Raw genomic sequence first — 26,755 nt, forward strand, 5'->3', positions numbered from 1 at the left:
GACATTTTGGATCCCACGCCTCTGGCCACAACTGTTGTGGGAATTCATGAGAACATCGAGTGCCCCTCTAGTGGAGAGCCACCCTAACAGATAACAGTTCACAACAGCACCCAAAAAAAAGTGTCTGTGGGATGATGTGCACTTAATTTGAAAACTGTATCAAGCATCTAAACCAGTGATTAACTCGTGCAGGCGGAAATCCGTTAAACTGAAGTTTTAATCATTTCTAATTTAACCCACTGAACTCCATTAAAGCTCTAGAGAAGTCACGGACAATTTGTGTTTTTGAAACTTTTCTTTTTTTTATTGATAGACCATTGTTGAACAGAGGTACAGGTATTGGTATTGCAACGGATTGTAACACTGTGGCGCAGCTGTGAGAGAGACACTTTGGTAAACCACATGTGCTGGAGAGTGTGGGTTTCAACAGCACAACAAAGTCGCACTGATCCGGTTGATTTATTTATTTATTTTTCATTTTTTTGCGGCACATTACTGTCTATGTGTGATGACAGGAGTAAATACAGAAAGTTACAGACAAGTGTGACGACTGCAGGGAGATCATCCGCTTTTTTTTCTTTTTTTTTTTAAATGACAATCGCTCTGCATTTCTGTCACTCATCCGGCATTCTCCTCGCTTTATTAAATCGCACATCAGGTACTGGAAATCCCTTTTTAAAGGAAGTGACATCATTCCCAGTGTCTGACCCGGAAGCAAAGACTTCCTTCTTCTCGGTTTGCCTGCGCAGGTCCATCCATGTGGCATCAGGTCTAAAAAGTCTTCTTCTGCTTCACTCCGACCTGATGATGATCTCCTCTAGATTTTTTTTTCTTTTTTTTTTTGTGGTACATGGTATTTTTTTATTTTTATTTTATTTTTTACAGTTCTCATAGACTTACTACTAGTAAAGAAATATACTGTATTGTGAACTATCAAAATAAATAAAATTATGTTATTTACATAACATATAAACAATACTTCATCACGAAACTGTTTTTTTTTCTGTATTATAAGAATAGGCTACTGTATGTCTGTCATGCTTTCATCTGAACAAATGAAGCCATGAATGAGGTTGTACAGAGCTGAAATAAATCCTCCTCCGCTGTCTTTCTCAAGAGTGCTGCTGGTTCTCACGTCATCCGTACCGTCTGTTCTTTCAGAAACCTGTTCGACTGCGCCTCGACGGCAGTACTTTGTGCAAATAGGCAGCCCTCATAGACTGTGAACCATGTACAAATGCCACTACCTGGGCCGCGACAATCATACCTTTCTTTACTGCTGGAATATGCGTATGAAATGTGTCTTTTTCAGTGTCAGAGAGAGAAAAAAATGTAAACAAGGCTTCCTATGTGCACGTGAGCGCCACAAAAGATCGAGAATAATATGGAATAATAATTGATGCGGAATGGTCGTGGAAAATGTGTGCACCGAGGAGAGAATTTGTTCAAAGATGTTGAGTCTGCTACACAAAGCACCCGAATGCCGCTGCTTGAAACTTGTGTTGTGAATGGAGTGATTAACAAAATTGCAAGGTGGAGTCGAATGCACCATCGTTGTCATTAATAGCAGTCCGTGTAAAATGTAAACTGTAATACTGCAATCCAACATTACAGGAAGGCAACGCCAATACTGCGAGGAGCGCAGAATTTAAGCACAAGTGCTGTCGTCTTTGTCATTTATCTTCTGTCGATGAACCCTGTTTCAAAACACATTCGTAAAAACGCTTTCCTTCGCTGTCTCGCACAACAACGCCGTTCTGCGGTATCCTACTTCAGCATTTTCTGAGCTCTACTTCTACACGATTTTCCTTTTCAGGCAAGCTCCGAGTCAACACGTCAACACAGGGTTCTCCTTTGTGAAAAAAGGGAAATACATATATATATTTTAAAAAAATGCAGTGAATAAAGAATGAATAAATAAGGTTCAATAAAACATGAACATTGGTCCATATTCTCATATTGCCTTTACGAGCTGCTCCACCACTCGGAAGTTTTCCATGTCGAGCCCAGATCATTACTGAAGGGTAACCGGCGCTGTCGCCCCTTTGGCGCTCCTTGAGCTCCGTAACATGTGCTCAGATGAGGGAACGTTAAAAAAAGAAATAAATGAAAAGTCTTTTCCCCTTTTGCCCTTTTCCTCTTGTTGCATTTATAGTCCTTTCACAAACTTTTTACCCTCTTTTGTTTGTTTTTTTTGTTTTTTTTAAACTCTGTTCACCTTCAGATCGATCTCTCCACCGGGATTTGGAAAGATGGATTCAGGAAAAGCTAAAAGTTCTCTCTGATTTTTTTTCCCCCCCTCCACAGTTCACCCCGGGCCCCCCAAATGAGAGGCTGTGGGGAAGCTGAAGTCTCCTCTTCCTCCTCCTCCGTAAAGAGGGAGGAGCTGGATGAGGATGTTCTTTCCCTCCTCGCTGCTTCCTCCTCCTCCTCCTCTCCCTCCGCCCCCCCTCTAGAAGGGCGAGCTGGGGGAGCAGGTGTTACTGGCTGAGCTGATGGAGATGTCATCAGAGTCAGATGGGAGGCTGGGGTTCGGGGAAGGGTCAGAGCAAGCGTCAGGGGTCAGAGAGGGAGGGGCCACGGGCAGGCACCTGGGAGGCTCCGCCCGCAGTGTTGTCGTAGTTGATGTTGTTACTGTTGTCACCGTCGCTGGCATCATCTGAAAAGGCAGCGGCTTCACATACGGGTGGCATCCTCGTCTGAGAACCTGCCCCTCCTTATCAAGAGAGGTGGCCTGAAACAGGGAGAGCCGGGGACATTACGGTTAGATCCTGTATCACTTCAGATCCAGCAGCAGAGGGCACGATTGAACATGGAGGACCAGGAGCGCCTTGCACGTTACTCATTAATGTGTGTAACTGGACAGTCAGTAGAGGGATTAACAAAAGTCAAAACTGTAATTAAATTATTCACCATCACACAATTTTTTTAAATAAGCGTTTATCATTCTTTTGTTACTGCGCTCATTGTCCCATTAAGTTATTTTGCTGTCATTTTTTGTTAATGGCAGTGTGATGTAAATTGAAAAAACTGAAAGAAAAAAGTCAAATATTCTATTTGAAAAGTTCAGTCCATAAGTTATATAATTCACCCTTGCTCAGTTTAGCACACTTAAGGGTTCTGCTCTTCAAAACGTTACAATGAGATAGGTTACGATGAGTTAGGTTACGATGAGATAAGTGAGTTTCACTGTATATTCCTGTCGATTTACATTACGTTAAGATACGTTATGTTGACTTACATTAAGTTCCTTCTGTTCCATTATGCAGAATTATGTTACGTTAGAGTTATGCTATGCCGAGATACATTATATTCCGCTCTACTATGATGTCTTAAGATACATGAAGTTTCATTGCGTTGATTTACGTTACGTAAAGCTAAACCGATGAGTGGCATTGCTTTTTGTTATGTTACACTTACTTAGGTTACGCTGAGTTGTGTTATGCAGAGTTACATAATACTCTGTTCCGTCAGGATGCGTTACATTAAGCTGAGTTACGCTAACTTGAGTTGCGTTACAATTAGTTACACTACTGTTACGGTGCGTTGCATTACGTTATATTGACGTAAATGATGTTAAATTAGGTTATATCACGTCAAGTTCAACTGTGTTGAATTACGTTACATTAAGCTATATTGAGTTGACGTACGTTACGTTCTGTTCCATTACGTTGTTTTGAGTTGTGTTGCATTTCATTACATTAGTTATATTTTGCTCTGTATCCGGCAATACTAAGAGTCAGTTCACTAGCATCAGTTCAATACCATTCTTCTTGGAACCTAACTAAAGACAATCTTTGACTGTGGTAACCTCTTAGCATATTGAGGGTGTCTCTCAATGCCTTAAAACCTGTGGCTCTCAATAGTCAGTCAGTTCTATACTGTAGCCAAATGTTGCCAAAATAAGGCCCACTGAGCCTCATTATAATCACAATGGATAGATGTATGAAAAAAAACATGCTCATAAAAATTCATTGTAGTAGATTCTATGTTATATTAATCCATGAATGAGTTAGAATATTATTTTAATATTAATGAAACTATCTTTATATAGATAGATAAAAAGATAGATAGACTGCATCATTTTGATTTTATTTAGGTTAGTCCATTCAATTGTTTTGCTTGTGTATTCACTCATTTGTTATCAGTTTATTTAAGTCTGTTACTGGTTTTCTCTCGCCAGTGTCCAATTCTTGTAAACACCACCCAGTGAATTTTTAACAATAAACCTTTGTAAGCACGCAACTCTGGGTCCTCCATAAATCAGGTGCGGATAAAGTCACTCAACAGGAGCTGGCAGTGGGAGCTCAATAGGCCCGGTGTTAGTGGGAGGCAGCCAGGCGGGGAGCATGACATCAATCAAAAAAAAAAAAAAAAATCACACTGAAAACGACTGCAAAAAGCAAGGGGACGGGGTTATTTCTTTGGAAGCCAGCATTCACAAAGAAATGGTTCAAACAAAAAGTGACATAAGAAACGTCAATTTGTTTACTTTGCTATGAAGGAAATTTTTGGTTTTTTTAGTGCGTTCACGCCGGGACATTTAGGGGAAACATTCACAGGGGGTAACTTGCAGTTCCTTAGTCGCACACCAGAAGTCCACTGAGACACTGATATGTAGAGACATAACATCAAGGACGAGGCTCGGGCAAAGGACAGACGACAAACGATGCATACTCTGTGTAGGATATGCATTTGCAGCGAGCAAGGGATGAAAGGGAAGGAGCAGAAAAGCCAAACACAAACAGCGGGGACGACATGAAGCTGTCAAAGCAGCACAGCAGCAGCCAGTCAGCGGGGCTCTGCATGCAGGGAGGAGGAGGAGGACATCAATTTCAGAGGCACTATTTCGGTTTGTAATGATTTTCTCTCTGTTTTTTTTTTTTTTTTTTTTGACCGTCCACCCGGTCGTGTCTCTATGGAAACCTGGCGTACCTTATCCAGTACATGGCCGGGTGCTGGTAGAAATCCAACGACCCAGATCGCTGCATAGAAAAGCTGTCATCCAGCTGAACACAAAGAGAAACCAGCACAGTCAAACACCAGTTCACTCGAAAAAACAGAAGGACACACTTCACTTCAGAAAGTCTAACTGCAGACCTCTGCGTAAACCAATGGTAACTACGACTTTAGATGAAGCCAACAGTCCATCAGAGCAGTTGGTCTATCGGTACTGTAGTTTCTAGTGGCAGTGACTTACAGAAATGACTGACACTCCTGCAGTGGTGTCGCTGACCTTCGGATTGGTGTTGAAGTGCTTCTTTATCTTCCCTGCTACTGACAGCTGATGATCGTTCTCACATAGACCTTCATCCTGCATCAAGCGAAGGAGGAGAGAACCAAAATTCAGTGTTGATGGGAAAATACTGTGACTAATCATTTGTGAGGGTAGAGTGGTGTGGGTAGAGAATTAAACGTGTTGTCTAATCAAGTCTGATCATCATAGTAAGGGCTGAACTAACGCTATACTCACAGTGACCCATGGATGCTCCAGCACCTGGAGGGCAGTGTATCTCTGATCCACCTCCACCTCCAGCATCGATCGAATCAGCTCCTTCAGCAGCAAAAAAATAAAAAATTGGTTTAGTTTTTTTGTCTCCAAACATCTGGATCTGTTCTCATACAAACAGAAACTGTACATAAATGTTCACCTTGGCCGTCTCCGACACGTTGTCCCAGTATGGTAGAGGGAACTCTAGCTGTCCCATTAGTATCTGATCGAAAAGCACTTCCTGATCGTCACTGCTCCTGCGATAAAAAAAGGAAAAGCTGTTAGGAGTCTTAAACAGAACTCTTAACATCTCAAGAAAACGTTAATACAGGTGACATTTCACTTGGCTGAGCCGCTCTCTTACCCTCTAAAGGGTGGGAAACCACACAGCAGGATGTAGGTGATGACTCCAGCTGCCCAGATGTCCACCTTAAGGCCATACCTGCGCCAAGACAAAGAAGTATGATGACTTTATGGCAAAAAAAAGTGCAATAAGAAACACATAGATTCTTCTCCTCTACCTTCTGTTCTGCTCGGAGGCCCTTACCCTGTTTCTGCGATGATTTCAGGTGCTACATATGTCGGGGTCCCGCACACAGTGTAGAGGGGTCCGTCCACCACAGTCGCCAAACCAAAGTCTCCCAGTTTCAGGCTTTTGCTTCCGTCTGCATGCTCATACACCTGAGGACATAGAAGAAATGCTTTTAAAAGGAGGATCTTAAGTGATGGTGGTATTTCTCACAATATTTGCTTCCGTCTGAGTGTCCCTATGTCAAATTCTGTGGGGCATTAGGGCGCATCAGTGTGCACTGTTGTTTCCTAAAGTGCCACTGGGGGGCACCAAAGACTTGAAATTATCAGATCCTACACGTGGTAGCTTTGAACCCACATGGTGGATTCGATATCCTCAGCTCCAGGGAGCGTTTCAGCATCTCTTCACTCCTTGTTTGGGATTTAGTGCCCCCTCCACTTTGTTTTCACTCCCTCTCATAGTGCAGTTTTTCAGGAAACAGTTCAATCAACCCACCTACACTCTTTGTCCGGCTCCACATGACAGACAAAGATAGCAATGAGCTAGTAAACACAGTTAGCTAGCAGGCAGCTCGAGTTAGCTTGCACCTAGTTTGCTTCTGTTGTCCCTGGTTAGATAGAAGAAGAAGAAATAAACACCACACACTGACTCACTGAGAAGGTTAAAAGCAAGATATGTCGCTCAGGAGGTGGTGGAGACCAAAGATTGAGCTAAAAGGAGAGTACGTATTGGGCTTGTATTCACGTCCTCTTGGAACAAAGCATAGCGTTGAGCAGCCACCTGCTACATGTATTTTACCTTTTAACGAACACAAAAAGGACAACTTTGTGAAGCTAAGCGACAAAGAGCCAGAACTCAGATGTGTAGCATTTTATTTTGGGCAGCTCACTCAGCCTCAATGCTTCTTACATGATTGAAACTGTTCTACAGCCATGAAGTGGAGACACAAGAAAATAAGCTAAGACCCCGTCTTATGTCAGCAGGGATGAATGTGGCTACGGAGGCTCGCTCAAGTAGCTTCGAAAGTGGAGCATTTTTTAAAAGTCTGGCTCGAACATCACTCGCGAGGAGCGACTCGGGGTGGTAGAGAGCGGGCAGAGGAGGGGATGAATGACAGCTGTTGAGGGGAAAAAGAGGGAGGAGAAGACGACTAGAAGGTCGACAGAAGGGAGAAGGAGGGAGGGAAGGCACAAACGCTGGGAGGCTGGAGAAGGAATGTGCGAGGAGGTGTGAGGGCAGCAGGGATGAGTCATCTCATCTCCAGAGTGAGTGATAATACTTCACCGTTCATTGAGAAAGGAGGGGAGGATGTACTGCGGCAAAGTTATATGACCGCCCGCCACGTGCGGGGAGCCCTGTGTTGTGCGTAAACTCACCAGCAGGTTTTCCGGTTTGATGTCTCTGTGCACTATGTTGAGGCTGTGGAGGTATTTGATGGCGTTGGCCAGATTGTAGAGCATGCCGCTGGCGTCTCTCTCCGTGTATCTGTTGGCAGAGGTGATGGCATCGAACAGATCTCCCCCCTGTGGACAAATCACAGCGGACGGACGGGCCGGTTGTCAGTATCGGGGACAATGTCACGGGAGCTTTTTGCTCGGCGCTTTCGCAACACGGGGTCCTGACAGATTCGCTTCCAAGTGTCGCGGTTGCTCATCTTTTCTGCCGAGACCTCTACGGCCGGAGAGTTTGATTTCCTGATATTTCCCTTCCATTCTAACTTCCCCTTTGTCTCAGTTTCTCATATTTTCCCACTCTATATGAATCTCACCCACGTCTTCTCTCTCTCTCTCTCATCCTCTCTGTGTCTCTCTCCCTGAGTGGACTAAGTGGAACAGAGGCTTAAAATAGGGCCGAATCTCTCTCTCTCTAAGATACAGCGTCAGGGTTCGACCTGCACAGCAACAGTTATTTAAACATGGGAGCTGTCAGATTTCCACAGCTCAGCCTCTAACCAATGCATCTGCACTTCTCTATCCTCACTATGAGGCCTGTGTTTTTGGTGGAACTACCGGACATTTTGGATCAGGCATCTGTACTTTTCAGAACACGACATTTTTGACGAGAGGTCAGCGTATTTCTGGCAATGTCTTTGGCGAGCAGAACTGGGTATTTTTGATGAAACAGCCAGTCTGTGGCAACAATTCAGGTTGTCTTTTAAAGCCATAACAAGTGTTTTTTTGTGCCTAAACCTAACGAGACCACAAGCGCGGCATCGTCGCTACATAAAACTGAAAACTGAACCTGAGGCGAGTAGTTTCAGCTTCATCTTCTGATTCGCAGAAAACGTGCGCTGCCAAGATGTATTCTGGCGATCGGGTTGAACATCCTCCGCTCTTCTTTGGAGGCTTTTCACACGAGTTTTTAAACCTGGCGGGATTTAAGGCTCCTTCACATGCCAGCTTAGTTCTTCCCCGCTATCTTGGGAAAAAAAATACATCTTTCTGTGCCTCGCTTTGTCACACCGGAAAACAAAAATGTTGCTCGTTTTCCCATTAACTGAAAGGGACCTCACCCAAAAAACAGCACCTGGCGAAAGGACACAGAAACCGAAAAATGTGTGCGCGCCATACTTTTGGCTATAACTTGCGCCATCTCTCTCGCCTCTCTCACCCTTTCCATCCCCTCTCCGATGCACCCATCTGTCTCTCCCTCTCTCGGTCTCCGTCATCCTTAAAGTGACTCTTCTCAAAACTCATTCATCTGCAGCCTCCATTTGATCCCCCCCTCCCCTGAACGCGCTCACACGTGCACGCCTTTTTTTTTTTCTTTCTCCCACAGATTGCCCCCTCATCTATATTCTGTAGTACTCTACGCCATGACGCGAACAGATGGATCACATTTCTGGCTCCTGAATTATGCACAAACATTTCCCGACTCGGAGAATAAAGAATGTGGACACGCGAGCGCTCGGGGCCACAGACCGATTCTCTCGGTCCCGTACTGTGACTGGTTGGAACTCGTCTGTCACTGTTTTTTTTGCCTCTCTGCTCCAAATGTGGACATAATGATCACCAACGCAGTGTGTAAAGAACACATATATGATCTTAGTTAGGCCAAATATCCCATTTTGTTCACAACCAGAGGAGATGACACACTAACTAACACACTTAACAAACGTGAAATTACAGTGTACAAACGCACCTTGACCAGCTCCATGACCAGATAGAGTTCGTTGTAAGTGTCCATCTCCTCTATGAGCAGGACGATGTTCGGATGTTTGACCCGGCGGAGGATGGCCACCTCGTTCTGGATCATGTGCTCCTGGAAATAAGAATTAAAGAATAAGTTCAACCAGAAATTACTCAGTATCTTTTTCAACACAGGTATCTTGTTTTTCTACACAAGCAAGAGTATGTTTACTTGAATACTCTTGCACAGCGCGAGCCATTCCCCGTTCGTAGTTTACCTTGCCTCTGCATTTGCCCTTGTTGATGATCTTCAGAGCATACTCCCGTCCCGTGGAGTGTTCCACACACTCCCGGACGACGGCGAAGTTCCCGTCGCCCAGCATGCGTCCCACCTTGTAGCGGTCTGATATGTAGGACGGCACAGCTGGAACCTCGTCGACTACGACCTCAGCTGCGGAGGGGAAGGGGGCCCGATAAAGTAAACCAGTTTACAATTGTTCACTTCAGTGTACACGGAGGTAAGTGCAGATGACCTAACAAGCCTCTACAAACAACCATAATTCATCATAATCCATTTAATTGATATGAAACAGGACCAACAACGGGATTAATGAAAGGATTTACAGATACATAATACACTGATAGATGGGAGAAGCGAAGAAAGACACCAGAGGAGGGAAGGAAGGACGTACGAATCAGAAACAGAACACAGGGACAGGAGAGGCGAGAGCGAGGCACCAAAGGTCAGGAACGTGATTCAGACATGCACCATATTTGCAAAACACGCCGCCTTCGCTCGCTGACGGACAGACTTTTTCCCTCACCTTCTGTAACACCTCCATCCCCGTCCTCCACCGAGCTGGAGACTTTAGTGGAAGACAGAGAGGCGGAAGAACCCTGGGACCCCTGCAGAGAGGGAGAGGGCAGGACGATGAGAAAAAAAAAAAAAAAAGAAACAAGGGAGAAGACAGCTATTCAAATCTTGCATTATAACCCCAGAATAGTTTCGATCAAACAGTCCCCTCCTGTGACAACCCCCGGCTGAAACACGCGTCCGAGAATAGACAGGAGAGAGAACATCGCGAGCCTCGTCTTCATCCTCAGAACATCCTCGAGTCTGTCTTTGTGTTTGCACGTCTGTGCGCTGGCAAAACGAGCCAGAGCAGATTTACTTAAGCCACTGAGCCGAATATAAACCAGGTTTCTTATTCAGCAGAGCACCCGGTGTGTGTGTCCACTGTGGGAGAGACGACTGGCATCCCAATAAGCTCTCGACATTTACAGAACTGTTTAGCAGTTCCCGTCTGATTGCGCCTCCCCGCGCTACCTTTAACACGGCGCGGAAAACGCAGATTTTGGGGTGCCGCTAATAACGTCGGATGAATGCCGCCTTTAATCTGGCTCGGTGAGTGGGAGGTCATTAAAGGCGAAAGAGAGAGCGGCTGGGATGCGGCGTCTGCATCTATCTGAAGACAAAAACTCATTACGCCCTCCACCTCCTAACCTTCTGTCTGGTTGTCATGGAAGCAACAAGGGCGGGGAGCGAGGATCTAGTCGGGACTGTAAATGAGAATCTACCTCTCTCGTGCTTCTGCCTTTTTTTTCCTGCGCTCCCGTCTGTCTTCACCCGTTCTCCTCCTCGCCCTCCGAGTTTTTTCACGACAACCGAACAATTCGATTGTGCTTCATTCGTCTCGGCGGGCGCCTGCCAAGAGGGTTAGTCTCTCCATTTGTAAGATGAACATTTTTCAAGTGTTCAATATCTGTCCCCCAGTCTTCCCCCTCGGCTCCGATTGCCTTCTGAACTGCTGGAGCTGCGACGACCAGCAGATTAATCACTTAGTCGGTTCAAAGAAGATTAATTGACAGTTATTTTGATAGTTGATCGTTTGTTTGAGTAATTTTTTTAAGCAAACAATGTCAAACATTTGCTTGTTAAATATAAGTATTTGGCCATTTTTTGTCATTTACGATAGGAAATGAAGAGTCTTTGGGTTTCGGACTGTCGGACGTCACATTTGGTGACTCAGTAAAACTTAAGAGAGATCAATTTCATAGACCCCAAGGTGCAGCCAGCACCTCCAGGTGGACCCTATCGCAATTTCTCTAAAAAAGAATATTGCCCGCTGGCCGATGTGAATTATTAACAAGTGCCGTTTGAGCTGTAAATGGTCTGCACTACGTGTGTGATGCATGAGGCCGTCCCCACGTTAATCTTGCAGAGAAGCGCCTCGGCAGCCTGCTGGTGACCACCTCTGACTAATGCTGTCTCGCTGATGAGACTTTTTTTTTTTCTCCCCTTTGCATCTCGTCTCAGTGCAGGTGTAGTATTTGTGACGCGCTCTCATGACGATTTCACACCGCATAGTATAATTCACAAATCAGTCAGTCCTGGCTCCGCGGAGGAGATGAGATCTCACACGTGTTGCTGGATAAATGGATGCTGTCCATCCGCTGTTATTGTGATAATAACACAGGAAGCACGGGCATGTGAGGAATCTTAGCAGCGCATTATTAAAACATGTTAAAATTGATACCATTTAAAAGGTGCAATATGTAAGATTCCCAGTTGAAAATATTCAAATGTTTACTAAATGGGAAACAACTAACAGTTATCATATATCCATGTGCTGTGTTGCATAGACATCTACTGAAGTTAGCATGCTAACCAGCTAGCCACAGCCTGTCTTGGTCCAAAGCTCCTGGCCCAGCGTTATAAACATCAACACTCCTGACTGCTTGCTGCATGGCTAACTGAGCTAACTAGCTAACAACAGCCACAGTTTGCAGCAGGTAATGGTATTTCTCATGACTTCGAAGTTGGCCAAGAGCCACAGATGCTAATGATGGCCTCTAGTTATTTATTATGTATGATATATAATTTTATAATGAGTCATCGAGCCATGATTTCAAGCACAACCGTAGAATCTTGAACCCAAAAATTATGAAAAAAAAAAAAAAACAGTCTGGAGGTCGAACTTAAAAATTCAGTAACATAAAGTTTTGTGGTTCAAAACAAAACCATGAACTTCCTTAACGTGAAACTTAAGACACCTTTGATTTTATAAAGTGACCTTCAGCAGCAGCGTAGGTCAACATCTGTTTATTAACAATATTAATGAGGTAATTCTCAAAGCAAACTCAGAAATGTATGTATAGGAAAATAAGGTCCCCGTCTAAGGCTAGAAAGGTGGCGGGGTCCGCCAAAAAACATTCACTGATGACCTTTTTTGTTCTGGTTAATGTTTTTCCCACCAAAACTCCATAGTGCAACTTTAAAGGCTGCATTACAGGAAAACCGATGTAATTTTCTGAACCTACCAAATTCTTCTGCTTGTTCTAACACCTGGCTTTACCCACTTCAGCCATCAAATCCACATTACTGATGATTATTTACCAAAAATCTTCTTTTGAAAGTAACTACAGTCACCCATATGATATTGTGGCAAGATCAATGTGGAGGCCTTTGGTCAAATGTAATGTCACATTTAGTATGTGGCCACATGCTAGCATTTATGAAGTGCTTTTGAGCAGAAAATTTATATTGGTGTACTGCAGTATGGCCTAAAGATATACCGATATTATTCAGTGACCACGCTTAGCGACGACAATGTTCCATAACTTGGTGATCAGTTCCTTCACCCTGGCCTCAGACTGGGATGCAGCCCAGAGAGCTCTCCATCCTGGCAGAGAGGGTAAAAAGCCAACCTATCGCCTTAGATCTGAAAACTATTTACAGAGCGGGCATGGCGCTGTATCCGCGCCCGAGTAGCTGTCAGCTCTTTTTTCACTCATCTCTGCCGCTGTGACCTAAAAGCCAGCCAGGTGAATGTAGCTGTGAGTCAGACCGCGCTCTGGTTTTACGTAATGTTGTTTTGGTCGGGGCACTCGTCCCGGAACAAGAAAACCCACTTAATGGCTGTAAAGCTTGATGACCCTCTTGCGCTCTATCCGCACAACATCCCTCATTCCGCTCTTTTATTTTTCCTCGTCCCCGACTCATACGCTCTTGCCCTCATCTCCCATCCAGCCCCCCCCCCCCCCCAACCCAGCTTTCTCGTTTTGAACTCCTATCTCTCGCTCTTCCTGCCACCGAGGGAAACAAAATACTGTTGCTGTGGAAACAGCTCGCAGAGAGGAGAGAGGAGAGGAGAGAGGAAAGCTTATGAGACATCCAGAGTGGAGACAGAAGCCTATATATGGCCATTTCCTGTCTGCGGGCTGGGAGGCCGGGCTCAACCCTTCTATGAACACTGCGTCTGTCTTTCCCTGTGCGACTGCGAGACAGATGGAGTGACAGACAAACAGACAGAGTGAGACGGTGAGACAACGACGTACAGAGTCTGGTCCGCCTGATATTGATCATTAGATTTGGCAGCAGCTGTCTTGTTATTGTTAGCCCGTCCAGCTTTTTGCCCCCCACCCCCTCCACCGTTGCACAACAACACACAGCACACACACTATTCCTAGCTCTACATCCTCTACTCTTTTTTGGCTCCGGCTATGACTCACGCTGCTAAAACACACTCTGACAAACCTTTTGCATCATGGCTGCGGACCGCTTCTCCTCCGAAAGAGCCGCAAGGGCGACACTCAGCAGCCGAGCACCGATCGGCGCGTGAGTGGGAATTGAACAGGATGTCCGCGATTGACCTTAAGTGCGGAGCGTCGTCTCCGAAGCATCCAGCAGAGAAATGGCGATTTTCATACCGCAGCGGAAAACCGAAGGCCGTCAACTGCAGAATTCAGCCTTTCGAGAAATGCCACCGCACGTGTGACGCTAGCCAAGTCTGAACCTGATTATGAAACACATCCTCTGGCCTGTTTCTCGTTCCATCCACGTGGCTGAGAGAGCCAAACCTCTCCTCCGAGCAGCGCTTACTTGTCACATTCAGTGTCAGGCATCATCCAGCAAAAGCAGGATTTATTTGGGTTTGCCTCGTCACAGAAATCTAATAAGACACGATGGGAGCGGGGAGGGGGTGGGTTGCTGTACTTTTCGTCCCAAGTTCCTGCTCTGCCTTTCATAGAAACACGGGAGATGATATGTCTTGGCTCTCGTTTTTGCTGTCTAGACGGAGAGGAAACATAATCTACTTGACTCTCGTCTGAAGAGATCAGCACCATCGGGGGGGATTCAGAGTCTCAGCTCTGCCAGTTGGACGCAGGGAAGTTTTCTAATCACGATCCTTAAGGACAGCAAATCCCGGGAGGGAATCTCAAGAACGTGATTAAATGCTTCAGGGAATTTTTTTTTTTTTTTTTGTAAATGGGTGGGCTGCCTCCTCACCCAACAAATAAACAAGCCATCCAGAACAGAGGCACGTGGGACCGAGGAGGGGATGGATGCTCCTCTGGGAGCGAGCGTTTGTGTTGTAATCTATTCACCGCTCCGTCGAATACAGATGCAGGTTTAAGAAAAGGAAGATAAACGTGCACAATTCCAATGACTCATCCCGCGTCTGCTGGAAGCTGTTTTGTGTTTTTTTTTTTGCGCGTGTGCATGCGGTGAACATGATGTTAATGAGCAACACAAATGAGGAGCACGAGAAGAAGGAGGAAACACAACAAAGTGAAAATGAAATGACAAAATTAATTTAATGGTGACAGCAATAAATGGACATGAGTTACGTCGGGCAAAGAAAATACAAACAGAGAAAAAAACAAAAAAAAAACAACAAGTGAGCCGAGAAGAGCTGGCAGCCGAACATGACGAGGTCACGATGATTGGATGGTGGGCCAGGTTGTCGAAAAATGTGATGCGAAATCACGCAGGTAATTTTCCGTATTCACATGTCTTACATGTTTGCAAATATAAATATCCAGCGGCCTCGTGCCACCTCTGCTGGGACCGATTTTTCCGACGTATGAAAGATATGTAAATATCATCCGTTTTGAATCGTTGGCGAACAATCTGAACTGTCCGGGAAAACTTCAAAATTGCATCTTTTAGCTTCCTCATGTGCTGCAGCCAGTCTTTGTGGCGGGTACAGGAACAAACAAACAAACAAACAAAAAAAATGGACAATCTGTCTAAATGACATCAACACGACAATGAAATAAGAAATATAACACAGCCAAAATGAACGTATACAACTTTTTGTAACGACACACTCACATGGATGAGATGAGACAATAGTTAACAAGTTCATCAGAGACACCTTCAATCTGCTCTCTCTCTCTCAGTCACACACACACACACACACACACACACACACACACCATTTCGTTATGAATCACCCAACACAAAATATGGACGGTAACAATAAGAGGTGGAGCATGCAATTCAATGGACAGTGAGTGACTCAGTAGTGAGTGAGAGGAGGATGTAGGTGACATACTACGGTCGGCAATTGGCGCTTCCTTTTTCTTCTTGCACACACACACACACAAACAGCTAACCTGGCTGTATCACAGCTGCTGTACGGGCATCGGAGACCTTCCGTTTGTCTCATTGTGGCGCCTACTCTCCAGCTTCCTGTCAATGTCGGGTGAGGTTTGGGGAATTAAAAGATTCAGGTTTTGGCAGAAGTACTGGGTGTAGTTTTGGGGAACTAAAGGACTTTCGCTACAATAATACTACACGGATGGGGTTAAAAAAAAATAAACGCCTTCACAATGTCAAGTGAATACAAAAAAAATTAATAACAACAACGATCAGGTCAGGTTTAGCGCCGGTGCTGGGGCAACGCTAATGATGATGGGTTTCCACAAACATCGAGGGGCAAAGCTGTGACCCCACCAGCGAGGGTTAGGGTTATCAGCGTGTGCTGATCGGAGTGAATACTGACAGGAAAGACAATGTTCAGAATGTGTTCCAGCATCTGTCAGCAAGTTTGATATCAAATATTAAAGCAACTGAATATGGAAGGCGAGGGTGCTCTTAGTTGAGAATGAATGGGGGGGTGGGGGATGGTTGACTTCATGAATGTAGACCACTCGGTCATGTTTCCGTTCATAAAGAAAATGGGTCACAGTAGCGTGCGCCGAATGCATAGGAGGCATGTGCATCAAGCTAACTGCCTACTGCCGGTCGCACAAATGGAAATTTCATGTATGAAAAGTGTTTTACGCTGAAGCCTACATGACCGTGTAAGCGATCTGTGCGCCCGCAGTCATGCGTGTGTTGAAGGGGGGGAGAGTGGGAAAAAAAAGGCCTCAGCGCGATGTCCATGTCTGTATATTCCTCTCCGGGAAATAGGTTATGATTGTCCGAGCTGTGCCGGCAACCTACATCAGGCAGCAAAAGTGCCTCGGAGTGTTTAAATGCAAGGTCCGGTGAGGTGAACCATTCAAATGCAGCGCTCGTAGTAGGTCAGCGAGGCCCTGCGGTTGCTCGGGGAAACGGATTCCGGCTGAAACCTGCAAAAAAGTTTTTCTGGTCTCTTTCCTTTTTTTTTTTTTTTTTTTTTTTTTTTTAGACGCAGGTGTTAAAATAAAAGGTCTCATTTGTCTTTTTTCAGTCATGCATTGGTTGAGACGAGTTACGCACAGTACCTGCTTGCCACTGTGAGCAAAACAATGAAAGGATTTGTGTGTCTGTGCTCGACCGTTTACTGATTGCTCATGCATGTGTACACACACGCAGCGGTGGTACAGGCGGAGAGACAAAAATGTGCAAAAAATTGCGTCGGAAAAGTGGCGCCTACTTCCCAAAGACGCTTAGAAACTCATCTACAAGGGAAACGATGGCATATAATTTACTCCGTGTGAAGTTAATCTCCTTTCATATGGGGAAGAGAGGGGGGGAGGATGGGGGAGCTGGCTGGCTGGGTGGGGGCGACGGAGGAATTAGAAACTGTCAGGGAGGGAAGGGACAGAGTGAGAGTCGGCGAGAGAGAGAGAGAGAGAGAGCGGTTAAGAAGTGGAGGAGAGATGTTACATCGTCGTACAGCTGAGGAGCGTGGAGCTGCAGGGTGGAGAGGAGAGATAATCGGGCTGCGAGGCTTCTTCCCCTTCCCAGCTGTTGCGAGGCTTAGCAGAGAGTGTCAGCCGGCACAAAGAGCAGAATAATCTCTCGCCGAGAAACACTTGTCGTAAAACTCTGCAAAAAAAACCCCTGTCGCATCGAGGTCAGAGCCGCGCTGCAGATCTAATTTGGGAGGGCTAATGTTTGATGAGGAAAGTGGACGGAGGCAAGAAGACAGGTGGCGTGGTTACATTTCCCTCATTACATCTGGTTCACCCGCCCCCCCCAAAACCCCAACTTTTTTTCTATAGGGCTCTCTCTCTCTCTCTCTCTTTCTGACACCTTGGAAATTATCTGGGAGGGGGCGAGGAGAGCAGCGGAACAGAGTGTCCGCCTCAAACGCCTCGCATGCATTCATTCCGAGAGAAGTGGGCAGGGAGAGTTTGTAAATGTGTGCACTCGCCCCCCAACCTCTTTCCCTTTTTTCGACGCCGAAATCTGCGCTTGACCCACTTCTTCCATTGTACAGATGACTGTGGAAGCTGCCGGCGCACCTTGTTCTGTTCTCGGCAGCTACAGCCCCCCAAATCTGATCTGTTCCCCCCGCTGCTCCGCCCGACCTTCGCGTCGCGTCGATACGAGCCTCAACGCTGATGGATTCAAAAAGCCTGAGGGGCCCGACTCTCCACGGTCCATCAGTTCTTCCCTGGCAAAACAAATGCATCGGGATTGAAGCTATATCGAGCCCTGGAGATGAATTCTTTATGACGGCTGCTTTTAGCATATGGAGTCACTCACACATGCGTAAGGAGCGACGCACCAACCATTTTATTAGTGTCCCATTAAAGAGGTATCGACTCCAACCGGCGCTCTTGCCTCCAAGTCCCGAAAGAAATACCTTCACGCCTGCCCTCAATAAATAGCTCAATAATTACCAAATAAATCAGAGCTGCGCCCCTGCTGTTCAGGAGCAGCGGAGTCGACTGCCGAGCGCGTGCGAGCGTTTGTTTACGAGCGAGAAGGAGCTCAATCAGCAGCGGGCTTACGGAGCTTCCTGCAAATTAAAGAGCCGCTGAGAGGAAACAGGCCCTGATTAGGATTGAGGCTTTAATATTAAAAGCTCGCCATCATCGCTGTCAAGGGCTGGATTAACGAACAGTTTGATGTTTGAACGCGCACACTCAAGAAATCCACGCATACACACACACACGCTACACCCTGTATGTGAACTCTCCAAGTTGGAGTGTTTTTCTTCTCTCTCCATTTTGAGTTGCATGCTCCCTCTCTGCACAGTTGTCACTACAGTTACTACCAGCTTTACAGCATTACACAGTGTGTTTGCATCACAGATCCTTTTTTCTCCTGTTAGCTACAGAAAAAAACAGACGATGACTCTCAGTTTACATGTTTGAACTTGGATTTTTTTTTTTTTTTTAACCCAGGGCCAATGACAGAATAACGTGATAGGACAAAAACAATGGCTGAAGCAATGAGATTAACTAGTATAAAAATGTGTTTCTAAATTCTTTTCCACAAAATATATATATATAAAAAAAACAGTGATCTTAGTTTCAGCGATTGGATTGGGGAGGATACAAACCAATTTTTTTTTTTTTCCAGAGCAAAACCAAGACGCGAAGACTTGAAGCTCGGAGCGGGGCTGCTCACAAAAGCCGACAGTCCCGTCTTTAGGTCAGATATTGCACAAATCACTGACTCACACACCTCTAAAAAAAAGTCAGCGGCAGCATCATTCATTGTTTATCCGCCGAAGGCAGAATCGAGCTCTTTGTGAGGGCCACAGAGCTTATGGGTCAGAATATGTGGGGACGTGACAGAAAAATGGCTTGAAAGGAGGCCTGGGGGAAAAAAACTATGAACACTGGATAAGAGTCGTCACATTTAGAGGATCCTAACGTGAGCCCGCCATTCTTGGAATCGCAGAGTAGCACTGCGCCAGGTCAAAGGTCGACACCTCAGCGCGCCCCCACCCCCGCCCCCTTCTGAGACACTAAAGATGTCGGGGATGCTGCGGTTTTCTAAGATGTGGTCGGCCTGTGCTCGGGCACGGTTTTGTCCTTTTCCTGAGAACATAAAAGGAGCGTGTTATAGATCGCTAAATGTTATGGCTGACTCTGTGTGTGTGTGTGTGTGAGTGTGTGCGTGCGTTTATGCTGCGCGTCTTACCCGACGTTGGCTGACGCTGCCCGGGCTGGTCGGGGAGGGGCTGGGAGATTTTCCCGAATGAGGAGTGGACAGCTGACTGGCCGGCGTCCCGTTCACTGGAGGGGAGAGAAGAAAAAAGGAAAAAAATGGAACAATGGAGGATGACACCGAGACAGAAAGTGAGAGAGAGAGAGAGAGAGAGGCGCGTTGAAAATAGATGATGCTGTAAGAGCGGCTATATTTTTGAGCGTCTAGCAGCGGCCCACACTGTCCGCCCTCAGCATCTATCCATTCACATGAATGAGGTAGAAGAGGAGGAGGAGGAGGAGGACAGGAGGGGGAGGAAAAGAGCAGCTAAGTCAACACTGCTCTTTTTTTTTTTTTTTTTTTTTCATTTTTTACACACCGGCCAAAATACAAATCCTGTGGCTCTAACGCTCCCTCGTTTCCCAAACCCCAAAACATGCGCAGAATAACAGTGGCACGTTTCCTGGCTTTCAAGTGCGAGGCCGGGAGTCACAATACATCACCAGGCTGTCCTCATTTTTTTCGACCAGATCCTTCACTTGTGACCTGAGCTCGGTCTACTTTCCCCAGCTGCAGCACAGCACAGCACAGAAAGCCCAGCGGCGTCACCTCATTAAACAAGAACATTGGATTAATCAACGCTGCGCCCGGATCCTGTGTGCGGTCGAGCAAAAGCCAGACTCGACAACAACAGCCCCGCGGCATCATTAACCTGCACGGAAGAACACGGCAGCCCTGCCCGTCTGAAAAGACGGCTCATTGTCTCTTGGCAACAACACACCGGCTCACCCCGAGTCAACACTCAGCTGCCCAAACTGACCCACAGATCGGCAAATCAGGGCCACAGATAGTGATTATCTCCGATGTCGGCTCGCCTTGATTAATGGATTAGTTGTTTTGGTCAGTGAAATGGTGAAACATGTCAGTCGGCTCAAGATGACGCCCTCAAATGTCTTGTTTTGAACACAAGCCAAAGATTGCTGTCAGTGTGCTGTCGTAGAGGAGCAAAGGACACTGGAAATAGTCACATTTCAGAAGCTGGAATCAGAAAATGTGGACTTTTTTATGTTTGTTCACACACTTCACACGCTACAGTGAGTCCAACAGGAGGAAATATGTCATTTTTGGGTGGGGGTAGAGGGCTCCTGCTGCCTTCAGGAGGCGGATCAGGAGCTCTAGAAATCAGCTTAGATGATCTGAATGGCTGAACTTGAACTTGTTAAGCACATTTTATGAATTTTAAAGGTGGGTTTCAGGTATTTAATGTGACTTTTCACATAGTTCTCTTGATAGAAAAAAATCAAATAAATAAAAACATCACCCAAATTATTACATTTCTGCAGTTTTCCAGCCTTTCTTTCATCATGATATCATCAATAACTGCCATTTGCGCCCCTTTTTCTTATTGCCTCTTCGTGTAATTACATTTTCAGAGACAAGAGATACCTGTGGGAGCGAAGTAATCCAACATTCACTGTGTAATGTTTATTCCGCTGCCGAGATCAAAGAACTTTCTGAATTATTCAAGACAAAAGGAGGGGAAAAAAAAAAACCCACAGCGGACTGAAATAGCACTGGCTGCCTCTGCGCTAGACAATTATTCGTAAATCTCCAAACCCTGCCATGAAAAAGATGAAAGTGAAGACAGAGGCTTTTGTTTGAGCGATTTCCTGGACATGTTTCATTGATGAAATTCAGCATCAGCGCTACGCACACGGCAGACCCTCCCTCCCAGTTACACAACGGTGAGTGCGAGCGCTCACAAGACATCTCTCGCCGCCTTTTACACTACGACGCTAACAATGATGATGATGATGATGATTTTATTGTTTGGGTTAAACGGCTGAATAAAAAAGGGTTTTCCAGGGGTTCCTACCTTCCACTTCCAGCATGACGGAGAAAAAAAAAAACCACAGTGATAATCCAAAAGAGCGGGGCAAAGAGAAGAAAGGAGGACAGCACCGGCGTACGCTCTCTCGTCTGAGTGTGATAGTAAAGTGAGGTGAATGGAGAGACGGAGCAGCGCTGTACTACACAGGGAGGAGGAGGAGGAGGAGGGGAGGATTGCGCAACTGTGACGCGCACCGGGAAGAGAGAGAGAGAGACAGAGAGAGAGAGAGAGAGAGAGCAAGAGAGGCAGAGAGAGAGAGGGGAGAGATAAACCAAAAAAACAAAAAACCTGTGTAGTTTTATTTTGGCCGTTTATAAGGAAATGAGTAGAGATGAGTGCAGATGGGGAGTCATTCAAGGGGACTGGGTGGTCCGGCAGGCTGCCCTACATGGGCTCTGAGGACTCTTTTGTTCCCTGTCCAAAACACCCTCGAGTGGGGGAAAAAAAAACAGCTATTTTTGTGCAGAAATTTCATAACAGCCTTCTCTTAACGCTGCAGCCGAGTGAATGCATAAAAAATGAAAAAAAAAAAAAAAGCATTAGTGGTGCATGTTTTGGAAGAAAAGGTGCACTTTATTGTTTATGTGCAGCACTTACAGTGGTTATTATCATTAGTATTATCATTAGTAGTATTATTGTTATGTTTGGGTGAAAGCATGTTCTCTTTATGTCTGGAGGATATAGTTTTTAGGCCCGGGACATATTGGCATGTTGCGACACATTTTTACCTCCATCAAAAAGCGCAACTCCTGCAATTTGGCTCGGAGCACCTGGCCTGCCGCTGAACCCTCGCCCTCTCCCAGCATGTGTACAATGTGTAAGCTGCCTCGGACAAGAGCATCTGCCAGATGGCTGCCACGTATGCAGGTCAAGATCCGTTGAAAAGGAAGATGCCAGAATGCAATGCAGCTACAATTTTTTTTTTTTTAATGAGCTTCCTCCACACCTGCTGTGTCAAACACTAAATGGTTGCACGAAACTACTCAAGGAAAGCTACAGCGACGGCTATGAATACAGAAAAGCGCCTCACGCGTCTGCCTGTCTCCAGCGGTGGGATGATACACAGGTTACATATTGTGTTATGAAAACACACCGAGGAGACACGCGGCTAAAATTAGTTCCGACTGCTCTGATGTTTTCATTTTTATTCCGGCTTACATGTAGCTGGTGCAACAATGACTGAATGAGTCAATCCAAGCCAAAGCACAAAAACCAAGACAATAGAGTTCACAGCCTGCTAGCAGTTGGGCTAATTAGCACTGGTGCTAAAAACACAAAGCACGTCCGAGGTTGATGGGAAAGTCATCAGGTTTGCAAACCAAAGCATTGAGGCGTCTTAACATGTTGACCTGATGATGTTGCTCATTTTAATGCATCTTTTGGGGACCGCGAGTGTCCGTACAAAATTCCATTGTTTCCAAAATAAAGTGCCACTACCAGACAAAGCACCCACTCAAGTCTGAACACACAGGGAATAAAAAACTGTATACAGCACTGAGTCTTTAAGCACCTTAGAAATCATGATGCCCTTGGCTGAATCCCACCGCTCTGTCAGCTTCGTTTTGGAGCTGTAACACTCTCCGACAGACGGGGGGAGGTGGGTGTTTTCGAAATGAACAAATCACCTCACGGTCATGACACTTAACGCGGCGTCAATATATGCAGAACAATGCACAAAACGGCGCCAGCCATCGACTGTATTGTTTGGCCGCAGCGCCTCCTTTTCCGTGGGAGAAGACAAAAGTGCTGCTGGCAAGCAACCACGCTCGACACATCAGCTGTGAACAAAAACAAAAGCTACAACTATGACAAGCTGAGTGGGTCAATACAACAACACATCCAGGAGGTTCTACTGAGCGTTATCAGAATGACAAAGGAAAAATCAGGGTGCTGGTATTTTCTTTTTTTCTTCTGCGTCTCGGGAATGAGTTGATCCGTAAAAGCCTTAGTGGATAACCCTAACCTTATTGTGCATGTATGGTAACATGGAACATGAAGTGTACAATGACAAACATACGGTTCTTGTAAGATGTAAGATGTTTGCATGTGTTCTCTGAGAGCAACCGAAATGTATTCTGGGGAATTTTGGCACACAAAATCAGAGCCGTCTCTTCAGAAACAGGTTTTTTTTTTTGTATAATTGCGCCTAGAAAACAGTCAAAACAAAATCAAAACACCACAACATTCTGAGTGTTGAAAGAACACAAGAGTGTCGATACAACGCCGCTTCATAAACACAATGCCGCCCGGAGGCATGTCATTATCCTGCCTCTAGTACAAAATATCAATACATTTGTTTTTTTTCTCGCAGCCTCTGTTATTTGTTACACTCCGTTCTTTTTCAGAGAGGCACATTTGTACCCTTTCACCCGTGATTTTCTGAAGCGAGAACAGTGGTGAGGGCTGCAGAGCTCGTGCGATCACAGTTCAGAGTGTCACAGCCGGCAGCTAGGTCCTCTGGAGGCTGGACTGGATTTTTCGGATGTGGGTCGGCCGCCCCGCACAGCAAGCCTCTCCCCGTCACGCGGGGTTTCGTTCATGACAGCGAGGGAAAGGTGAGACCCCGAAGTATCAGAAGTGATGCTCGATGACACCATCTGCAGCCCTCCCGTTAATTTCAGCTGACGTGAGGCATCAGATGCGAGCGGAGAGGCAGATGGCGAGACAGGGGGGAGAAACTATGTCTGAGTGCAAATTGTTTTCTCACATTATTTTGGGTGCACTTGTGCACAGGCACTCAGCTGGGGCCGTGAGATCATCATGGAGAGGGGCTCGAGTGATGACAATGTCAGGCCGACGCGCAACAACCCGCCCACATGGAGAAAAAAAAGAGAGAGAGAGAGAGCGTAACGCCACGTCAGACCCTCCGCGACACGAGCGTGAAGACCTGGTGTTTCTCTCGATACGGCGAGATCACCCTTGGATTTGCAAAATGACACTGACATTTAATCAGTGACCATGAAAGGTCAATCACGAAAAGTCAACAGCTTGCAATCAGTTGAAGTTCACACAAGCACACGCCTCGTTTATATCCAAGTTATTTGATTACTGCACGCCTCAATTTCAGTGTTTCCTATGCGTGAAACAATCCCTGTGTGTCTGAATGGTGCTATATAAATAAAACCTGCCTTGCCTTCCCTAGTAATGAGAGGCGAGCATTAGATAAAGACTAGTGATTCATCGACTACATTAGACATAGTGTGATTCACCTACCAAACATGCCAGCGAGACATAAGTCTCGGCGCTTTGATTTGTTTCAATGGGAACAAGGTGGGAGAGTTCTGTTCCATCTGTGCCGGGAAGCAGTCCGGCATCAGTCGTTTGTTACTACCGCACCTCTCAACCGATCCGGTCTATCTCTCAGAAGGCTCGTGTTCTTGAGGGGAACGAGACGATGTGTTTGTTTAGTCTGACAAAGCGAGGCTGAGGAGAGAAAATCACACAAAGAAAACTTTCACTTTTCATTCCAAGTGGCTTCTGACTGCTTTTTGAGTTCTGTCCATATTTCACGCCCTTTTCTTTCTCTATTTTGGACGTATACCGAGATTTCGGATTTTACACATCCACATTATACAGTGGGTCTGGGCGATGTCCAACGAACTGGCATATGACAACGTCCGCAGGAAGGTGGCACGGCATGATTTGCTCATTATCGCACCTCTGTAGTCACTGCTGTCGCTCTGGCCACACTCGGGTGAGAGAACTCTCTACCGTCACCAGCGAAGGGAATGACATCAGCTCTCACATGTCGGCATGCATTCATACCTTAGCTGTGTCCAGCCTCAGAAGCTTGTAACACAGTCACCTTGCCAGCTACACTGAGGAAGCATGGTTGAGAGCAAACACGCTTATCAGCTACATCATGCCACCGATGTCACAGAGCGTCTTGGGCTCTCCTGGTTTAATGAGAAAATACCGAGCAGGACATTGAGATGTAACCTTAGAGCACCGAGCCGCGACAAACTTATTTTAATTTCCTCTTCCACATCCCTCACAGCAACTCAGAGGGGGCACGCCACTTTACAGCCCTTGAATTTACTGGGGACCGCCAGCCATCAGCAAAGAGCAGCGGCATTGTCGATTGGCCCAACCCCATTATACAGTGAGTGTTGAGAAGTAGTCCCAGCACGACCCTGGAAAACAAATCACTGTGACTGCTTAGTTTTTAGTTGAAATGTTTCAATCAAGTGTGAGCCCAACATGGCGTCACCCGTCAGTTCATAGACAAACCTCTAGTTTGCCATTACAGCTGTCACCATCTTGTTTATATTTGTTGCTTGAGGTGCCAGTGTTTTGGAAAAGATGGAGCGAGTCAGAACAACCATCTGACTATCAACCTGAGGACAAGCTGTGCTACCACGCCCCAAGTCATACCCATCCATATTGCTCTAAACAGGCGCATCATTTACGAGACGAACGTCACGCTGCATTGAAGGAGACTTTAAACTAGCAATCGAGAACATAAAGTCATTAGGAAACTGTTTACTGAGTTAATAACCCAATAAGAAGTAGGGTCGTTTTCTCATAAGCTTACATACAATCAGACTTTGTTTTTCCTATCCAGAAGCTGTGTTCATCATCCATACCGTTTATGGATTCGACAATTTGCATTGTATCACTTCTCATATCATTATTTCATTTTTTTTGTAGCTATGGTAAAATTATGAAGAGTTGAGATGAGTGAAGAAATGTGCAGATCTTTGAGAGAGATCTGCACCCTGAAGACAGACATGACGAAGACAAAGTCCACCGTCCCGGCTAATAAATCACATGACTTCTATAATCAATCGGCTGCACTGATGGTGTTTGACATACGTCCTGTTAAAGTGGTGGCTACTTATGCTGTTATATCATCATGATTTATAATAGTTTTGAGCGATCCGTTTTCACCTTCGTCGATCAAAGCCACTTTGATCTTTGATCCACCGTCATAAAACATTACATCACGGACACTTTTTATAGGCACTGTACGCGTTACGTAATGCTACATTTAATCTCACGGTATGAGATCCTCTGTTTGTCTTCTTTTCACCCAACTGTCTGTCCGTCTGCCTCACCGGTCTGTTTGTCCATCCCTCACACACACACACACACACACACTCCTGCTTCTCGGTGGCGCTGAGGTCTAAGCTTCAAACACTCATGATGAGGAGCAGCCAGACACACACACACACACACACACACACAGAGGGACACCAGGTGGTGTTTGACAGCACATGTGTTGTGCTCCCCGTCCCTCTCTCTTTCACCGTCTCGCACATAATTCACGCTTCACATCTCCTCTGCGCAGCTCTTTGGGTCCAGATTATTAGATGTGATAAGGAACGTTATTAATGCCGCCGCTGGCTGACTGGAAAATGAATATGGGACTTCAAGGCTGCCTTTCAGAACACCTGAAGACCTGCAGCGAGCTTTCAAATTAATGGCCTTCTTTGTTGTGTTCTCTGTAAGTGTGGATGAAAAATGATTAAAAAAAAAAAAACAGGAGCTGGCTTCTTAACATCAACAAATAGACTTTCTGATGTCCATTCTTTTTATTTCATTGCTAAGGTCCTAGATTAAAAAGGGTTTGGAGTGTAGCTGCAATTAAATAACCAGCGTATGCCGTGAT

General features: G+C 45.7%; 1 protein-coding gene across 7 annotated transcripts in view; it reads right to left on the reverse strand.

Moving 5' to 3' along the window:
* Nucleotides 1-236: 236 nt before the first annotated feature.
* Nucleotides 237-26,755, reverse strand: part of dclk1a (doublecortin-like kinase 1a) — a 53,816-nt gene continuing 27,297 nt past the window's right edge. For 2 of the 7 annotated variants that reach the window (XM_037120033.1, XM_037120037.1), the window contains 11 exons: nucleotides 19,248-19,342; nucleotides 9,976-10,057; nucleotides 9,430-9,602; nucleotides 9,165-9,284; nucleotides 7,400-7,546; nucleotides 6,039-6,172; nucleotides 5,856-5,933; nucleotides 5,652-5,748; nucleotides 5,474-5,554; nucleotides 5,201-5,314; nucleotides 237-2,734 (listed from right to left, as the gene is read on the reverse strand). In XM_037120033.1, the coding sequence (XP_036975928.1) occupies nucleotides 2,453-2,734; nucleotides 5,201-5,314; nucleotides 5,474-5,554; nucleotides 5,652-5,748; nucleotides 5,856-5,933; nucleotides 6,039-6,172; nucleotides 7,400-7,546; nucleotides 9,165-9,284; nucleotides 9,430-9,602; nucleotides 9,976-10,057; nucleotides 19,248-19,342 (1,403 nt within the window). In that variant the 3' untranslated portion in view covers nucleotides 237-2,452. Of the gene's footprint in view, nucleotides 2,735-4,935; nucleotides 5,010-5,200; nucleotides 5,315-5,473; nucleotides 5,555-5,651; nucleotides 5,749-5,855; nucleotides 5,934-6,038; nucleotides 6,173-7,399; nucleotides 7,547-9,164; nucleotides 9,285-9,429; nucleotides 9,603-9,975; nucleotides 10,058-18,496; nucleotides 19,145-19,247; nucleotides 19,343-21,129; nucleotides 21,260-26,755 lie in introns of those variants that run through there. The other 5 variants (XM_037120038.1, XM_037120036.1, XM_037120035.1 and 2 more) reach the window with 5 other exon arrangements.

The sequence above is a fragment of the Acanthopagrus latus genome, chromosome 13, assembly GCF_904848185.1.
Source record: "Acanthopagrus latus isolate v.2019 chromosome 13, fAcaLat1.1, whole genome shotgun sequence".
Lineage (NCBI taxonomy): Eukaryota > Metazoa > Chordata > Actinopteri > Spariformes > Sparidae > Acanthopagrus > Acanthopagrus latus.